General features: G+C 38.2%; 1 protein-coding gene across 1 annotated transcript in view; it reads right to left on the reverse strand.

Moving 5' to 3' along the window:
* EYA1 (EYA transcriptional coactivator and phosphatase 1) overlaps positions 1 to 18297 on the reverse strand; it is a 152761-nt gene that overhangs the window by 31331 nt on the left and 103133 nt on the right. Inside the window, exons 11-13 of the mRNA XM_069779509.1 lie at positions 13450 to 13592; positions 12205 to 12288; positions 6059 to 6148 (exon numbers count right to left, since the gene is read on the reverse strand). Of these exons, the coding sequence (XP_069635610.1) occupies positions 6059 to 6148; positions 12205 to 12288; positions 13450 to 13592 (317 nt within the window). The remainder of the gene's footprint in view (positions 1 to 6058; positions 6149 to 12204; positions 12289 to 13449; positions 13593 to 18297) is intronic.

An 18297-nucleotide genomic window follows, 5' to 3' on the forward strand; every position in this document is an offset into this window, starting at 1 on the left:
CTAGAAGTGATTTATATGGTGCATTTGCTTCCAGCAGCAGGGAGGCAGCCTAGTTTCACCTGTAAGGATCGAAGGCTAAGGCCAAAGAGGGACTAACGTTGGAGAAGTTTTGCTCTGTGATCAGGCTTCACGGTTGCTGTGCTGGGGCTTTGTTCCCTTTCTTAGGCCTGAGCTCTCACTATGATCTCCCTGGAGCACCTCTTCTTGGAGCAAACCCTTTAGTGCCCAGTGTTAACACAGAAGGTATCACCACCTGCTTTAGTGCCACGAGAGTCTGTATTGCAATGTGGGCCTTGGAGGTCCTTTAATTTCTTTAGGGAACAGAAGGGCTCTGCATACTGCTGTGTGTCAGACAACCCAGTTGCACTTCAAGTAGTAAAAGCTGCCCTCCACACAGCCTTGAGCTTACAAAGGAACACGAGGGAGAGGTAGCGTTGATAAATACTGGTAGTCCAATGACTGGGAGCTACGAACAAGGAGAGCAAGCACATCCATATAGTAAATTATGCAGGAAGCAATCCACAAAGGGCAGTTTTCATAAAAAATACGTGGCAGTTGACTTTTCCCTATCAACTTCTAGATCTGAGTAAATCCAAGCTAGCAGTTACAGACTTGTAGGAGTCCTGGAACGATTTATTGCCATATGGGCAGAGGGAAGAGGTTTACAGGCCAAACACGGAGCGTGAGAGCGCAGGGATGTAAACGCTGTTTATTCTTTGCTTTAAACTGTGAAAAGATGCACCTATTTAAGTCAGTACCTCAATGCTTCATGAGAGCCGGGTATGCTCCCGTATGTGGAAAGCGTAGGGTTTTGCGGTTCCTCGGCGCGGGAGGACCCGCCGACCCTGCCGGCGGCAGGCGGGGGGGCAGAGGAGCAAAGGTGCTGCCCAGCAGCCGGGGGTGGGAAGCGAGCACTGCGGCCCCCGCCTGCCCCCGCTGCTGCTCCAGCCAGCCGTGCTCACGGACGGAGCTGCATCTTATGGAAATCGCATGCAACGCTAGCGCCGGCAGCTTCCCAGAGGGGTCTGTGCGTAGTAATATGCTAATGCCATGCCTTACAGGTTCATCGATTTGAACTAACACCATACACGTTGCAATCATAAAGCACCTAGGCAGCTCTTTTTGACACACAGAAGAGACTATGCTCTGAATTTCCATCAGGAACACATTAATACACATCCAGGTGGATTTTAAGTAAGAATCTGAGGAGAAATTAATCAAGGTCAGTACTCCTAACTGTTAGAACATAAGTAACTATTTTTCTTTTTTTTTTCCCCCAAAGAACCAAAGTTACTGCTTTACAGTAATATCTGATAGCAGTTCCTCACCTTTTATCGGTGAGAGAAATACATCAACTAATGTAGCTGAAAAACTCACACCATACTGCCATTCATTATAAATTACTCCCATACACATATCATCACTTTGCATATAGACTTCACAAACAGATGTGAATTGTGAAGCCATGAATGTGCATTATATGTCCTTCACTGATGGCATAAAAATGAATACTAATCATCATTACTGTGCCCTTATGCATTACTGCGTTTCTCAGAGGTGATAAAATTTTTTTTTCGATATTTTCACAATATATAGAACCTTATTTTGAACCCTCCCATAAAAGCCCACACCAAAAAGCTGAAATGACAAACAGAAATAAAAAGCCTAAAAGGAAAAAAAAAAAAAGAAATAAATACAAATTAATTTGATTTTAATTACTTCAATAGAATTCAACACAGACCAAAACCAAAAAAAAAAAAAAAAATCTTTTCATAAAAAAACGTTAGGTCAGATTAAAAAAAAATTAAAAATTGCTTCCTAAGTGACATTTTCAGCTTCAGTAAATATCTCTAAAGGAACAGATCTAATGAGACAGTACCATTTTAGAATAGATTTTGCAACGCACAGAACTAACTTTTTAAAATACGATATTCACAATCATTCCCTATTAGCATTTATTCCTTTAACATATTTAGTTCCAATGTGCACCTGATATGCCAAAGAAATGAATAAACTAATCTTTTAAGAGGGTCAGTATAAATATGTAAATACATACAGTCTTTAAAGATGCAGATAGGCTGATGTCACGTTTCAGTCCTATCATCAAGTTGCTAATTTCCCTAAAACACTGGAGCATACATCCTAAAATACCCAACATGTGTAATTGCTCCATACATACCATTAAAATATTACATCTTATTATCCCTATCACAACATAATCAGCATGTAAAATCACACGTTCTTTTCTGATGAGATAACTCTGGTCCTCTTGAGAGCATTTCACCAATGTAGTTATTCCCCCCTGCACACAATTAAACTTCTACTACAGAGCAGAATATGAGATATTTAAATGAAATTTTCAATACTGAAAACCTAAACTTCCTATTTTGAAGTCCAAATACAGATTTTGGAATCTAAATTTTGAGAACTCTGCACTATTTTCTACTTTTTGACTTCTATAATTTCATTATGAAATTAATATTAATGCAAGAAATCATTGCTTATGACAGTACTTAGATCAAATTATGCATAAGTAAACACTAATATTTTCCTTTCGCTATGTTAAAAAACTTGTCATATTCCTTTAACATGCTGTTTAAGAAATGTTCCTTCGAGATCTGAAATTATTTACTATTACATCAATTGAGAATTAATGACTCCAAATAAATCTGTGCAAAGTGAAGGAAGTAAGCCATCTCTTTTACTTTTTCTCAAAGCAATACACTAAGAACTAGCACGAATTGAGGGTGCAGTAAATAACTGTAAATCTAAGAGCAGCTCACCCATTCATAAAGAGAATACTGACTTCGGAGCTAGACAGTGAGATCTGACTGAATTTTTTCACTGAGTTTGAAAAATGCCAATTACAAATACCATTATTATTATTATTATTATTACATAAAAGAAAACGTATAGGAAATTAGATAATTCATTTAGCAGGCTGTATCCCCTACTAAATTAGGATGGGTGAACTAGTTTGCAACTGGTACACGTTGGCATTGATTCACTTTAGACAGACTGAAAAATGACTGCTGAAGTTTAGAATTTAACCTAATAACATTAAATAAATCACTGGAAAGCCAGTTAGGTCATACACAAATCAAGCAGTGCTTCGGAGATCACTGCTGCAACTCTGCCCTTTGCATTCAAAATGTTAAATCAGTCTTCAGCAGCTTATAAGACAAAATACTTTCCCCCTAACTTGGATGACAAGAGAACTGTTCTGATTAGAGCTTTCTGGAACGTGTTGGATAAAAGAAGATTTTTATTAAAAAACATTAACTTGTGGTATCTGGAAAAATGTGCATCATAGGCCAAAGTTATGACAGATGATTGCCTGCCCGTAAACCCAGCCTCTCTATATGCCAGGAAGGGTTCCCTCTGAGCCCGGGTGAGCCGGAGAGCATCAGCTTTCAGGTTCCCGCTTTAAATTATGCCTAGACCCAAAGACATGCCTACACTGCGGGTTAGACACGTTCCAAATCCAGCTTTGCCTGTCTTCATACTACTTCTGGGCAAGGATGCCCAAGCTCTGTGGCTCGCTGGCAATGTTGCCTACAAACTTCTCAATTCCTAACAGCCAAGATGCTTGTGCGCATGAATTGGAAAGCTTAGGTCTGAGCAGGGTCACCACTACGTCTTCCAGACTCAGTCCTTCATCAGCAAGAACAGATGCTTTAAGCCCGAGGCACAGCCAAGCCAAATTGCCCGCAGTTTTCATGGAAGCCTGTCAAGCTGTAGGGCAGCCTGAACTTCCAAACCACCAAGCAAGGACTTTTGGTTTGAGATGGATGCGAGGAATCTGCCCTGAGGTCACAGGCCTTGGGAACCAGGCAGGCCCTGCTAATAACGATGACGCTCACAAGAACGACACACTGCGGCTCCAGGAAGATGTGTTCCTTCAAAACCATCACACATCTGTGACGTTTCAAAAAACGTGACATTTCTGGTGAACTGAAAGCCTCATTCTGTGGCCAGGTCTAGCCCTTAGGTGCTGCTTCCCACAAAGAACAGGCTCTCTTATGCCGCCCTCCCTGTGTACTTCTCTGAAGACTTCTCTATGGCAGTCCACAAGCACAAACCTACTCCTCTGCAGGCTGAACATGCTCTTCACTCCCTTAGACAGGGCATGACCTTTCAGATCGGAGCTCATGTTCCTCAGAAATAAGCACTTACAGCTCATGTACAAGGGCATGAACGCAGCTGCTCACTCCTAATTGCCTCTGCGTATGAAGAAGACAGACTAGGGTATAGACACAGACTATTACACTTGAGTTTGGAGATACAAGAGAAACCTGCTTGTTATGGGCGAAATGCAAGGACCCAAGCTCATCCAGTGAGCTCCTCCGCTTCCGTGAACCACCTGGATCAGTAGTTTGCTCATACACAGCTTCGCAGTTCAGTGAATGAACTGCCATGCTGTACTGTTACAGCTGTAACACGCCCATTAGCAGAAGAAAATCTACTATCCCTAAGATGCAGTTGATTAACTTCCATTCAAGTCAGTGACTTTGACAATCATGCATGAAGAAGTAGCTACAAGTCTACTATGTATCTGGCTATGCACAGCAAATGAAAACACACTGAACTTTATTGAATATGCTTGTAAGATACAGTAGTACTTTCTCCTTCTGCTCTGGATAAAATGAAATTTAACCAGAAATCAGAGACAGATTTGGAGAATAACTAGCATTGTTACACTTTTCTACAAATCTGAAAAAACAGTCCTGTACATGCAACTCACTAATGGTGTTTTTTATATGCAAAACAATCATCTCTCTACATACAGCTACCTTAATGAAAGAAAACAATGTTTTAAAATTTAAAGAAATCATCTATTCTATTGTAAGCATAAAAAATAAATACTCCACTACGGAATGGAAGAAAAAATAAAGCACATTTAAATAATTTCATTACATTCTAAGATGCCAAATCATCTGTGAGTGGTTTCTTTTTAGATGAAAAGAAATCAAAATATAGGACAGATGTTGGACAAACCACATTTAAGGTCTATCACACACTGGCGTTTTTCAAATTATTTTGGCTCATCTATTAAATAAGGTGTATTTTGCTTGATTTTGAAAAGGGAAACATCAGGAAATATTTAAAGGCCAATTGCTGCCAATTAACTTTGATCAGAAAAAGTTGCATTTGAATCTTTTAGATTCTTTTGCCTGTCTGGAATAACACACTATTCTAAAATCTAGCAAAACAACAACCTGATGATTAATGTGTGTTGGCAGCCTCACCACAAGCTTGCTTAACAGTTGGATTTTAAATAAACAGCTGTCTTCATTATGATGGGAAAGAAATCTGATTGTTTTCATGTTTTCATGTTATTAAAATATGATCAGAAATTGCTTTTTTCCCTTTTAAGATGAAGCAGCCAGGCATTATGGTGACAGTCTCTTTCAGCAGTTCGGATAGTTTTAGAACGATCTCACAAGCGTCGCCAAACCATAGCCTACGTAGGCTGAAAAAGCCCGTGGCATGCCGACACCAGCTCCTCGCTGCACACCGCAGGGGAGCGGCATGAGCGGCAGAGAAACCCTAGCATGTCACAAACCGTACCTGCCGCTGCGGAAGGCAGAGGACCCCTGGTAATAGGCCACTGAGATGCACAGCATATACAACATTAATGATTTCCCTCGGGCTTAAGGTAATACTTGCCCACAGCGGGATGTAAGTGAGAAATCTGTACCCAGCCATTAACTGTTTATAGAAGCTGAAGTTTAATATTTAATGCAGACTATTGAATTCTAATGTTTATAGACGCTTTTGGTGTATCCACTTCTAAAACTTGTCTACTGTGGTCATAGATACTAAGACCTGTGAGGACAAAACTCTACCATTTAAACTATTGTAACCTTTGAATGCCAGTGCAGACATTCGGTGTAGATATTATTATATATCTGAATGACTAAATTATACAGATACCTTCTAAACATTTCCATATTAAAACTGTGAAACCAAAAATAATTGTCAGACCATCTAACAACACATTAAAAGAGACAAACATTAAATCACCTCTACGTCTTTTAAAGGAATGAACACTTACTTCTAAATCATTAAAGAATAGATGCGTGTCTGCCAAATTGAAAATCATCTCTTCCATTCGGAGTCCAAGAGACACAGAAGTGGGTGGATCCTTAAAGAAGAAATTAAGTGAGTACACTAGCAATACCATGCCTAACACACACACCAGAATAGAAGCTGGAGGAAATGCTTTTCAAGAGATTATTCGATGTATTAAATGCAACATCCACTTCTTCAGTTTAACTTCAGTAACTCTGTAATCCTGTACTGTAACACTCACCAGTAAAACTCAAAAATATGACTTTAACTCGACTGATACCGTGACTATGCAGCGGGACCTCTGTGGTCATCCTCATGCATTCCTGGCATGGGCTCTCTGCCCTCCATGCAGAAAGGGCAAATCCATTTCACCTAAAACTTCTCCAGATTTCACAACTGTTTACAAGTTTTATGATCAACCAGGGGCACGATAATGCTATTGTTACTCCAAATAAACTCTCACTGGTCACCAGTGAAAGGATTCAGTCCTGGGAATACCTAGTGACTTTAAAGCAAATCACCGCTGATGTTTTATTTGCAAATGGCAATTAGATTTAAAACTACTCCTTGATTCTCCACAAAACCATGCTTTAATTATGCTTTCAGTTTGGCCCACCCATGCAGAGTGAACAAATCTATTGTTTGTTATTAATACATAACACACTTTAACTTTGCTACAGAAATTACCATAACAACTTATTCCTTACTGAGCTAATAAACTCAAAAAGCATGTTCAGCATTGTGGTTAACAAATGCGTTACAGATGTTTGTCTTGTTTTGATTTTTTTTGGTGTTTTATATATTTTCAGTCTGAAAAATTGAAAAGAAAGCCTAATATATACATTTGATATAGAGTTTCTCAATTATAATGCCAAGTATATCCAAGCACACAGAAGCATGAGTTAGAAAGAACATGTTATATTATCTCATGACACCCTCTATTAACAATGTTAGCTTGTTAGGAATTATATTTTAAATAGAACTGCAGAAGTGACAACCCATATTTTACTTAAAATAAGTTAATATTCTAAACCTGATGACAACTCAAAGTTAAAAACCAAGAGATGCAGTCCCTAGTTTCTTTTCCACCTCTCAATCAAATTAATAGGTGTTTCAACATGATCTCTGAACTTTCAAATATTTTTCTATAACTACTGGTTAAAAGGCAAAATGTGTCAGGAGCAAAGAGTTGGAAAAGAATGGTGATTTGGCAGCCTGTTTGCCTTCTGGAAATGCCAAAATCCAAGTAAAATTAACCAGAAAAAGAATTTTGGAAAGAAGCATTTAGAAACAAAGCTACATAGAACAGACAAAACATCTATTGTTGAACTCACATACATTAAGAGTCAATAAGTTTTCTAGTATCAAAAAAATAGCCCTTATAAATGGGAAAGAAAAATTGCGTCGTACTATTTTGATGAACTTTTCCCTTAAAAATAAGCCTTCTATTTAAATTGGCACCACCAAAAAAAGAATATTTGGCTTCTTAATTCAAATGGAAAGACTTTAAAATATGAACAAAAGTATTCTGTCTCTCTTTTAATATTGCTCTATTTGTAGAGCTATGTCTTCCTTTACTTTACTTTTGTAGGCATGTGAGGTGGAAAAGCAGGTGATATTTTCTCTCCAGCTAGGCCTAAGGCTACTTCTCCCTCTGACATTCCTGCTTATCTTTGTGCCTAGTTACCACCCCACCATCCTTCACTCCTCATCAGCCTTTGTTTTTTAAACCAGACAAGGATTTCTGTTGTGCCTGAGCACTAACCGAAGTCACGCAAAGAAGTCTCTGCTCTAGTCATTGAAAGGAGTTAGATGGACTAAGGGTCTAAGATGCAAATGAAGATCACTAGCTACACCTTGATTATCAACAGCTAACATAACAGTGTCGAACTAATCCCGTTCTGAGCTTCCATCCATAATAGGAACATCATTTTGAAAAGCACAGTAAATGGGCAGACAGAGCATGATATTGGTTATGAACCCATAAGGTTAATTTTCAACAAATGGCTGTGAATATATATTTTAAGTTTCAATGTATGCATGACTTAAATTAAACATTTTTATTAAACTTTTTATCACACTTCTGAGTCTGAGAAAATGGCTTTTTTGCAGAGATTTCTGTGAACCATCTCACTCCAAGGTATTTATAAATGGCAGAAAAAACAGAATGGGGATTTCTCTAAAGTAATACTAAAATAATGCCATTTATTAGGTTAATTTAATTAGGAGAAAAACATATAAGAAAATCATTGGCACCTACTGAAAATGTCAGATTAAATACCATAAAAGCTAAGAGAAAAAACAAAACAGGTTGCTTTTCAAAAAAACCTTAATTCCTTGATTAAACACAATCTTTTTCTATAGAAAGTTCCACTTAGCATAAGAACTGTGTTAAGCTGCAGCTCTGGATACCCACATATTTACCAGAAGCAAAAACCTTATCTGCATTAGGATTTTAAGTATCTGTGTAGTCACAGTCTTGCAACTGCTCTAGTAAAAAGCACAAGAGCCTTGGTTTAAGGCACTGCAGCAGATTAAACTCTGATGGCAGACATCACAGTGGGGGCTGAAAACTTGAAAAAAAGACAAGGCTGGAATAAGGCTTTAAAAAAAAAAAAAAAATCCCATACCAAACCTTCTTTTGCAATTTTAAGCCACTAATTGCTAACTAATTATTGTGAGGTGTCACACAATGAGAAGGAAAGCTAACAACCTCTTCTTGTTGATTAGGATTTGCAGGTTCAGTCGGAGTGTCTTTTCAGGTATGGTCAAAATCAGGTACAAATCTCTGAGGGAGGTACAGTTTAGCTAAAGAAAAGAAATACCAATGTCAAACTGCTTAAGCAGGCCTCTTGTTTTGAATACTGGTATTGGAGCCAAAACATTGTCTGTATGTCATTTCTAAATTCTACCCACTTGATTTCTTTGTTTTGTGGAGAAACAAGAAGCTGAAAAACAGGAAAGTTCACTTTGGGTACAAGGCTTATTTTCCACTTAAGCCTACAGGTCACAAATGAAGGGTTAAGTGAAACCAGGCTTTGTTTTTCTCAATCTCTAAAATATATTAAACCACATTAAAATAGCTTATAATTTAAAGGAAAATTCCTTTAAAGCCTCTGAATATAAGTGCTTTCACGGAGAGTGGAAATGTACATAAAGACCACAGTATTCTAGTGCCAATACTGAGATGTATTTCCACCTGCTCCAAGACGCTAAAGAAGGGCTCCGACTTTTTCCAAATCCCAAAACTTAAACAGTTGACATCTGGCTCAAAACATAAGTTTTGAGGTGTTAGAAGCCCTGAGGTCAATTAAAGTAACTGATAACTTTGTATTTGGTCAACAGATCTCTCTGTACATATTAAAAAAAAATTCCAAAAGCATAAGGAAATGTTTTGGTTTGTTTCTTTTTCTTCTCTTCTGGAAGGACAAATCATACTCCTATACTAGTTTCATGCATTTCCATGAAATTCACAAAATTCAAATCACCCTTACATAAAAATGTAGCAGTTTATACCGTGACTGCACAAACTGCAAAACAAAGGTATTATTTTGTTCCAACAAAGCTGAAGGACAAAAGTAGGGAGAAAGTAGAGCACAATAGCAGTAAAAGGAGAGGAGGTGATAAAAACAGATGAGAAAGTAAGAATATACAGGAAAGGGTGGCACAAGCAAGAAGTTATGATGAACGAGGTAGAGAATAAGGAAAAGAAAATCAATCCCTTCAGCAGCAGGGCTGCTCATCATTCATAGTCATTCACCATGAAACTCACTCAGGCATTATGAAAAGAGCTGAATGCCAAGTTGCCAAATCCCCTATTATTTAATTAGGATATTTTTGTTTGTTTGAAGATCTGGCTTTTGTATTTTAATGATTATGTGAGCAGCTTAGATTTAATTTTTTAAAAGGGCATTTCTAGCCCTCACCACAGTGCAGAAACATATGAGAACATGAAGTTAGATTGCTCAAAAAGCAGAATACAGGTGAAAAGAACAAAAATTCCCCTCAACAATTTTAAATTTTTTTCAGATTGACTTATGATCTGGATTTCTGATTTTAAAGGCCAGAAACCATTAGGAAACACTCTTTAAAAAAACGTGCACCTCCCATTGCTGCAAATAAACCCTACAATTCTCATATGACAGATATATGTTCTAGCATGTTTGCTTTGAATGTTTAACACTGTCTTCCTCTAATGTCTATGGAAATTGCTAACTGTTGTCTGAAGCTGTCAGTAAGCCAAGAGAAACTGTGATATGAATGAAACTTTAAGAAAACAAAGCAAGAATGGCACACTTTCATGACTGCATCTGAGAGTCAAGGACGTGCATGTTGCTACCCCTCACCAAAAAGATCTAATATTTATCCACAGCATAAACACTAATGCCATCATCCCTCTTAACATCAATGGTTGGTCGTCGTTTAGCAATGCGGAAGTATTCTGCCACATGCCACGCAACCAGAGCCAGCCGGGAGAGAGCTACACCTCAAGTAATCAGTGCCAACAGTGATGAGGCTGCAATCAGGAGTCACCCACCTCCTTGCAGCATACGTATTTATATCTCTTCGCAGTTGAACACTAGCCACTTTCCTCAACCTCAAGCATCCAGCAAGAAAGGTGTTTATGTTCAGGCCCCAGGTAATCAAACCACTATAGGAAACTAGTAACAAATGGAAAAAATATGCTCGCGCAAGTACTTCTACAGTGATGGCTAATTAGGCTTTTCCAGCACTACTCTGCTGCCCAAAAGCAAGTGGTGAGATTCTGCTGGCACTGAGTTTTTTTGTGAGCACTGGGATTTTTCTCCTCATTCTGAACTGAACTGTCACAGATATGGTGATTTTGGGGTGCCATGAAAAAGCTGGTTTTGGCCTGAGAAATGGGAAATAACTTTCAGTAAATGTTTAATGCTCTATAAAGCTGTTGTCCATAAAATAATTGTTGAAACATTTAAAGTTTTAGTGTCTTTTTACTACCTAAATATAAACTAATAACACCTAGGAAACCAAGGTTGCTGAATTAACTTGCTTTTCTGACACATAATGAAAAAAACTAATTATATTCCTCAAACAGGTAAGCTGCTATTACAGCAAACACTTCTGAAAATACACCAGACTTGAACAAGCAAGAAAGGTTGCAAGGCAATACTGCTCTAGATTTTAATAATGCAAAAAGCTATTAGGAGGAATTCAGAACCTTACCCAGGCACGGACTGAATCAGTAGTAGCTTTGCCCTTCACTCAACTGGGTGTAGGGTAAAACCATTTAGCGATAAATATAAGCTTTACAAGAAGACAGAGTGATTACATAAAGCCAGACAAAACTATCTGGTTGTTCATTATATGTAGAATTTTTTAAGGTTGCCAAAAAATCACCTTCTAGTTATACCTTACATGAGGTGAACATGAAACGGCGTAACAGATTTTAGCACAAGCTGAGACATTAGCTTTCAAATACAATCCTGGAAAAACAAAGTTTGATCTCAGAAGGGCATTCCATTCATAAACTGTTCTTATTCACCTAAGACCGCATTTCTCTTCGGAGAATTACCAAGGAAACCCACAGTCTGTAGACATATTCATCAGTTCAGTTATGATTTATAGACTGTGCATAATAGAAAGATTTGACTCATAGGCAGACTTTCAAAAACATCAGTCAATATGTAGATTAAAAAAAAGTTAAAGTAAAAAATGTTAGACTAATCTGTCTGTGTCCAAAAGTATTCTTCCTCTTGCCTTCCCAATACAGAGCACAGTCCACTGCTGATCGCTCAGAACTAAAATGTTATTTTAGCAATCACTCCTGGAAGTTCTTCACTCTCTGAGGGGAGCTAAACCTTTGCAGATTTTGATGATATCAACAGGTTTCAGACACTCTGTACCTACAAACCAAACCTCAAGTGGTCAAAGTATTACTCCCAACACTATTTAATTATTTACTGAATATAAGAGCTGAGTAAGTGCAAAGAATGGAAATGCGAAACAGCTTTACTCCTTGATTTTTTATGTCTTGAAACACCACTACCGGTGTGCCTCTAGAAAAATCAACTAATGTTCTGGGCTTCTTTGTGTATCAACCATAAACCAGCAAATATTACTGAAAATTTCCATCAGTTTCTTGACACTTACCCTTCCATATCTGTTAGCATAGGACCCTGTAAGCAAGGAATGGAAAATGATGATTGTCTCATCCAAATCCCAAATGAATACTCTCTGTAAAAAGAGAATCAAATCAATGTGTTCCTCTGTGAAGCTGATACTTGAAATGGAAAGTTAAAATTTGAATCAGTAAGCGCACAAATAAGAAAATTGTATTGAAATGGTTATATATTAAAACCATAGTTTCCTTGCCATTTATTTTCAGAACTAACAAGTTTTTTCCAGAATAGGGTAATACAATCTGTTAGCTTTTTACTACAATTGCTATTATATAAAATTATTCTATTAGAATAGAATTATAGTTATTGTCAAATACACACAGAAAATGAGATTGTACAATGTATTATTTTAAAGCCAGATGTGAGATAGAAACTGAAATAAATGAAGAGAAGCCTCTGAAAATTAAATCTTCGGGGTTTGAATTCTGTATTTCTGCAAGTCTTACAAAACAAAGTTCATATAACTGCTCTTGAAAATTACCTCTAAAACCAAAATAAAGCAAATTGCTGCTAAGCACTTAAATCCCCTTAATCTATGTTAATTTTTAATGGATTTTAGGCACCTGAAGAATGAAAATTATCAACTTAGATGCTGCATGTGTAAGAATTTATGGCATCAGTAAATAATTCTTTTGCTTACAGCCAATGGAAAATATGTGTTTTAAATTTGTCCTCTGACCACACAGAAAATTATATTTTAATGAAAAATAAAGTGTTCAAATACAAGTATTTTAAATCCTGGTGAGATTGTGTTTCCCATGATGACAAATGGGCTAAGCTTTTGGAAAGGAAAAGTAATGCAGTGTGGACACTCATAGCTGTGGTGTGTCATTGGAGATGTGTTCTCAACATAAAGCATGGGCCACTGGGAGGAATGTGAACATAGCATGAGAGAACAAAACCCACTATTGTGCTAGAAGTGTCTCCTGTCCAAACACAAACCTTTCTTTGACTTGGGAAAAGCCTGCTTTTTTTTTTTTTTGCCTTTTTTTTTTTTTTTAATCAAAAGGAGAAAGAAACCCCCAGTATTTTTCAGAGAAAGTAGGTGCTCTTCATGAAGAAGGTTCTTTAGAAGAAAAATTCTATCTTCTATGAAAATACTGTTAGAAAAAAAAGAAAGGGAGCTCCAATGCCACTTTATTTTTGATGTGTAAATAATACTTCTTTGTGCAAAATAATGATAAAAATAGAGTCAAAGACATCTAATATAATGTACCTCTAGATCAGAGTCAGGTGGTGGTGAAGGATTATTGTTTCTTCTGCCACGTCCACGTGATTTCCCATCTGAACTACGACGCAATCTATCTGAATCTGAATCTTTAATGGGTGTTGATGGACTGTGGATTGTACTGTATTCTGCTGTAGTAAAGAAATGACATTTTTACCCTTCAGTTGAGACTTCAAAATGTTCAACTTACTTGCTTTTTACATGTGACACTAAAACCAGGATGTTCACTAAAGAGTCCTAACTAAAATAATTAAATCTACAATGATAAGTGGCAATACTGATACATAAACTAATTCAATCAAGTTCATGTAAAGACAGACATATAAATTATTTCAGTAAACAAATAAAAAAGGAGTAAGTAAAAAAACCTCTTAATTCCTTCAAATCATAGAGAAGATCATATCACTTCATACACAAGATTAAACTCTAAATGAACAGTTTTAAGGGATACTAGCTTTTTTTAAAAGAAAATTGATTTAATTCTAAGTTTTCAAACATGCCTTAAGATAACCATTATAGTGACTGGCAAGAAAAAAACATCCAGGTGTGAAAAAAAAATAACATATAGAAATTGAGAACTTTTCCAAATTGTCTGGTTGCAGACACTTTACTTTTAGGTCGCTACATTTGAGCCAGATGAATAGAATTCTTTCTAAATATGGCATAAAACAGAGTCCTTATTTTCCCAGGGTAAGTTCAATTGATAAGTTTTAAATATGCATCAACTATGAATATGAATTTTATAGTATTCTTCAAAGGCCTACTCAACTTTTCCAATGAGTACCTTCAAGACAGGATACAATTCTTCATAAACTGTATTGTATGCTAATTATTATGCTTCAGCAAAATTTATTTACAAAAATCTTTACTGTTGTTGAACAGGTAAAAAAGAATAATTTACGTAAGAACAACAAAGTTCTCCTGAAAACGTGCTAGTTGGAAGATGTTTTGCTCTTCTCAACATCCATAGACTCAGTAACAGTGAAGTGCTTGAACATTAACAAAGCAGACACCCAGCATAAATTATCCTTCCTAATTCATTTAACTAGAAGTACCATACTCCTCAGAAATGCCACAACACATTTTTAATTCTCTTTTTGAGACTTCCTTTCACAGTCTTAAGTTCACGGACAAAAGACTTATTTTGACCGTTATCATCAATTTTTTTTTCCTAAAGCCCCCTATTTTTGTAAAGGCAGATAGAATTTCCAGCATACAATATATTTATCAATTTCTCTTCTCAGTTAACATTAACTGCTCTTTAGAGTTCAGTAGAAGTGGATATTTGTATCAATATTAATTTTCTTTTTAATCAGCCTAGACCATGGCATTCCAGTTTGAACAGACAGGTATACTTCTCATACAAGTGATTCTTTCTCCTGAAAAAACATCCTGTTGAGGTCAAAGGTTAGATTAAGGAGGAGACCCTGGACATCTGTGTAACACTACATATTCACAATTACTCAAAATAATAATGGTTGCTTGCGCTGAATGAAAGGAAAAGGTCTTGAAATTCTCATGTTCAGCCTTCAAATCTACACTTAATGGAAATTAGTATATATTATGTATTTCACATTATACTTTTACCTAAGTATTTTAGGCTACATTAAACAAAGCAGAATAACAAGGTAAGATGTAACTCAAGGTAAAACAAAGAATCTTCAAAAGAGACTCGACCTATACCTTTACTCGACCTATACCATTAAGTCATCTGTCTGGATGGGCCAGACCTTCACCTGACAGAAAGACTCCCAACCCTACCTCAGGACCCCAAGGTTGGCTGGGCACACCTTAGCCCACCCTTCTTGGGATCACTGTACCTGTATCATTCCCAAGAAAGATTTTGCTTGTCTTGCTTTTACAGATCTCTCCAGGAAATCTACTCTGCTACTTTAACAGCCATGCCATTAAAAATGGAACATACAACTGCAGCATTCATTACAGCAATATAAGTTCAATCTGTGAAAGCAGGGAAAAAAATTATTCCCTTCACTGTATTTGCATGCAATTTGAAGACTGTTCTCAGATCTCCTTTGCTGTTAAGTCAAGCCTTCCCTGATGATCCTCTTTTCTAGGTTCTGATTATCGCGCTGTATAGTTTCTCCAAACTGGACACAGTGATCCAAAGCAAAGTCAAGCAAAACTTTACTTCCCATGTCCCACAGGCTACCCTCCCCTTGGCACCACTTGGCAGGAGACACTGCATTTTCTGCATTATTTTCAATAAATGTTAGTTTCAGGATCCCTAGATCATCTTCCGAGGAGGAAGCGACACCCAACTGGTCATTGCTCAAAGACCTGGCCAAATATTGGACATGAAGCGAACACACAACATTGCTAATACCTGGAGCTTCTGAGCCTACTCAGGAGACCAGTCTGTTAGGAACAGTGTGACAGATGGCAGTAACCAATGGGGGAAAACGTGACATCGTGTGCAAGAAACTTATTCCACATATGTAAAGGGAAACCACAGCATGTACTCTTTGGATTAAGGCTGTTCGACAGGGCAGCCTCCATGTGCACGGCTGGGTTACCAGCTCCCTGTCCAATGGTCACTCTCGGGTCCTCATAAGGAAACCCAATTAAAGAATCCAGTATCCAGCTGAGCCCTGAGCCTCGACAAGCCCAAGCCCTGACAAATTCTGGAGCAAGAAAAACAACAGCGGCTGAGGGTACTTGGTGTGCCACTAATATCTGGAGTACTGAGAGTGGTCCGCAGGGAAAGGTAGAGCCTGGAAGGAGCTGCCAACATTCCCCATCCCACATTTGTGCAGTTCATCATTCCTGCCTAAATGTATACCTCACACCTGCTCCTATTCAGATCACATCGCCATTTTTTGAGTTCTCATCCTGTCTCCAAAGAACTCGCAGCCCCTCTCAGCATGGTGTCATCTACATATTTAATAGGCAAACACATTCTGTTCCGTCATCTAAATGATTAATGAAAATGCTGGGCCCAAGGCAGACACTGAGGAATGCTGCTGTAGCCATCCTTCTATTTTAACAGTGAGCTCTCACTGACTTCTCTCTGGACACGGTTTCCTACACAGCTTTATAGCATTCTGCTGTAGTTTCTGCTAGACTGCTTTAGCCTAGTTTCCTTATAAGATTGTTCAGTGAAAAGATTTAACTGTCAGGGCAGCAAAAGCCTTGCTGAAGTCAAGCTATATAGCCACAAAATACATTATTTTTATACCCGTCATTCTACATTCATTGATACGAGGGGGTTAATTTGTTCAACCTCAGCTGACTTCATAGTAACAGACATACTTCAATATTAGCCAAGGGAAATAGTTATGTTTCTAAAGCATTGAATTTAATTTTATCCCGTTCTTGAGCATCACACACACTGGGAAGTGCAGGAGAAAACCCAGCCCTTCACAAAATCATGAGCAGAAAATGGGATGAGGATCAGCTCTCCACTGCCTGTCCCAATACTAAAGCAAGGTCACAAGCTGGCAGCAGCCAGGTTAAACACAAGAAGGAGTTCAGATAAAAGCTAGGAGATTTGTGCCACCTTTTGTCAAAAAATTCCAGGCTCCCAAAAGACTACAAGGGTTCAAGGGGAGCCTGAAGACACTCCTGAAAGAGAAGCATTCAGGGGTGCTACAGCCGTGCTGCATCAGCGGGTTGGGTCTGTGGGACCAAACAAGTGGTGTCAATGACCCCAGGCTTCACTGCCTGTTTCTGGGAGGTCCTTTCAGCGTACGTCCAGCCTGATCTAATGTCCTGAGCATCCTCAATAGGGGCTGGAGGAATTTGGTACTGTCTGGAGGACACCCTCCAGGTTAGTTTTGTCTGGAAGGACTCCAGCCGGGTGCTCTAGGACCGCTCTCCTGAGCCAAAGCTCTTTGCTTCAAAACCGACTCCTGCTCCAAATTAAAATCCTAATGCAGGCACACCCTAAACATACAAACAACATCAGCTTTGGAAATCCCCTGAGATGAAAATATCTGGAAGCTGGAAAAGCGCTTAGGGCAAGTCTTATACAAGCTTAGCCTGTCCTCGCTGCTCCCGGGGTGTCTGCTGATGGCCACTGCCGCAGGCAGGGTACCAGCCCGGTCGATCTATTGGTCTGGACCACAACAGCCAATTCTGTGTGTTGCATATGCCTTCACAAAACTATATTAATAGTGAAGCAACAGTTATTCTTCTGCATCCATTAACAGACACATAATTTCAGATGTCTCTGCTACGGCACATCTCTGCACTCTGCCCCAGACTGTCTGACACCAAATGTTACGGCTTGTTTCTGCTTCACACACTCAGAGTTCCCTCTTCCAAACCTTGACCAAGTGTAATAGACCCAATCTTGACTTCTCTAGTCAGTCAGAAAAAACATTTTAAACCCAGATTCTGTAAATGTATACCTCCTTTTCCAGGTGTGACCAGTACCCCCTGCTCCTGACCCCCGGTAGTCACCCCTGTACTGTATGGTGACACCAAGCCAGACAAAAACTACACATAACTGTGAGGAATAAAATATGTTTGCATTCTGGTTTACCTAAAATACATGAACCATATTGTAGCATACCTTCCCCTATGCTTCAAGGCACCATATTATTCCAACTTGACATAAAATGTCATAAGCATATACTTCCCTGTTATACATCATCGTGGGTGCTTTTGATGGTTTTGTCACACAGGACAATTTTCCATCATCTCATATATAAGAATACTTTGATTACTTATGAATAGACAATATAGCCACAGAGACACCATTTGCAACACCATATTCTGTAATTCCTTTCTGTTTGTAATGGAAATCCCCCCAAAATAATTGCTGTATTTTTTTACTGTTGATTTCAATGTACTATACAGCAATAGTATCGAATG

This window comes from Haliaeetus albicilla, chromosome 3 (genome assembly GCF_947461875.1).
Source record: "Haliaeetus albicilla chromosome 3, bHalAlb1.1, whole genome shotgun sequence".
Taxonomy (NCBI): domain Eukaryota; kingdom Metazoa; phylum Chordata; class Aves; order Accipitriformes; family Accipitridae; genus Haliaeetus; species Haliaeetus albicilla.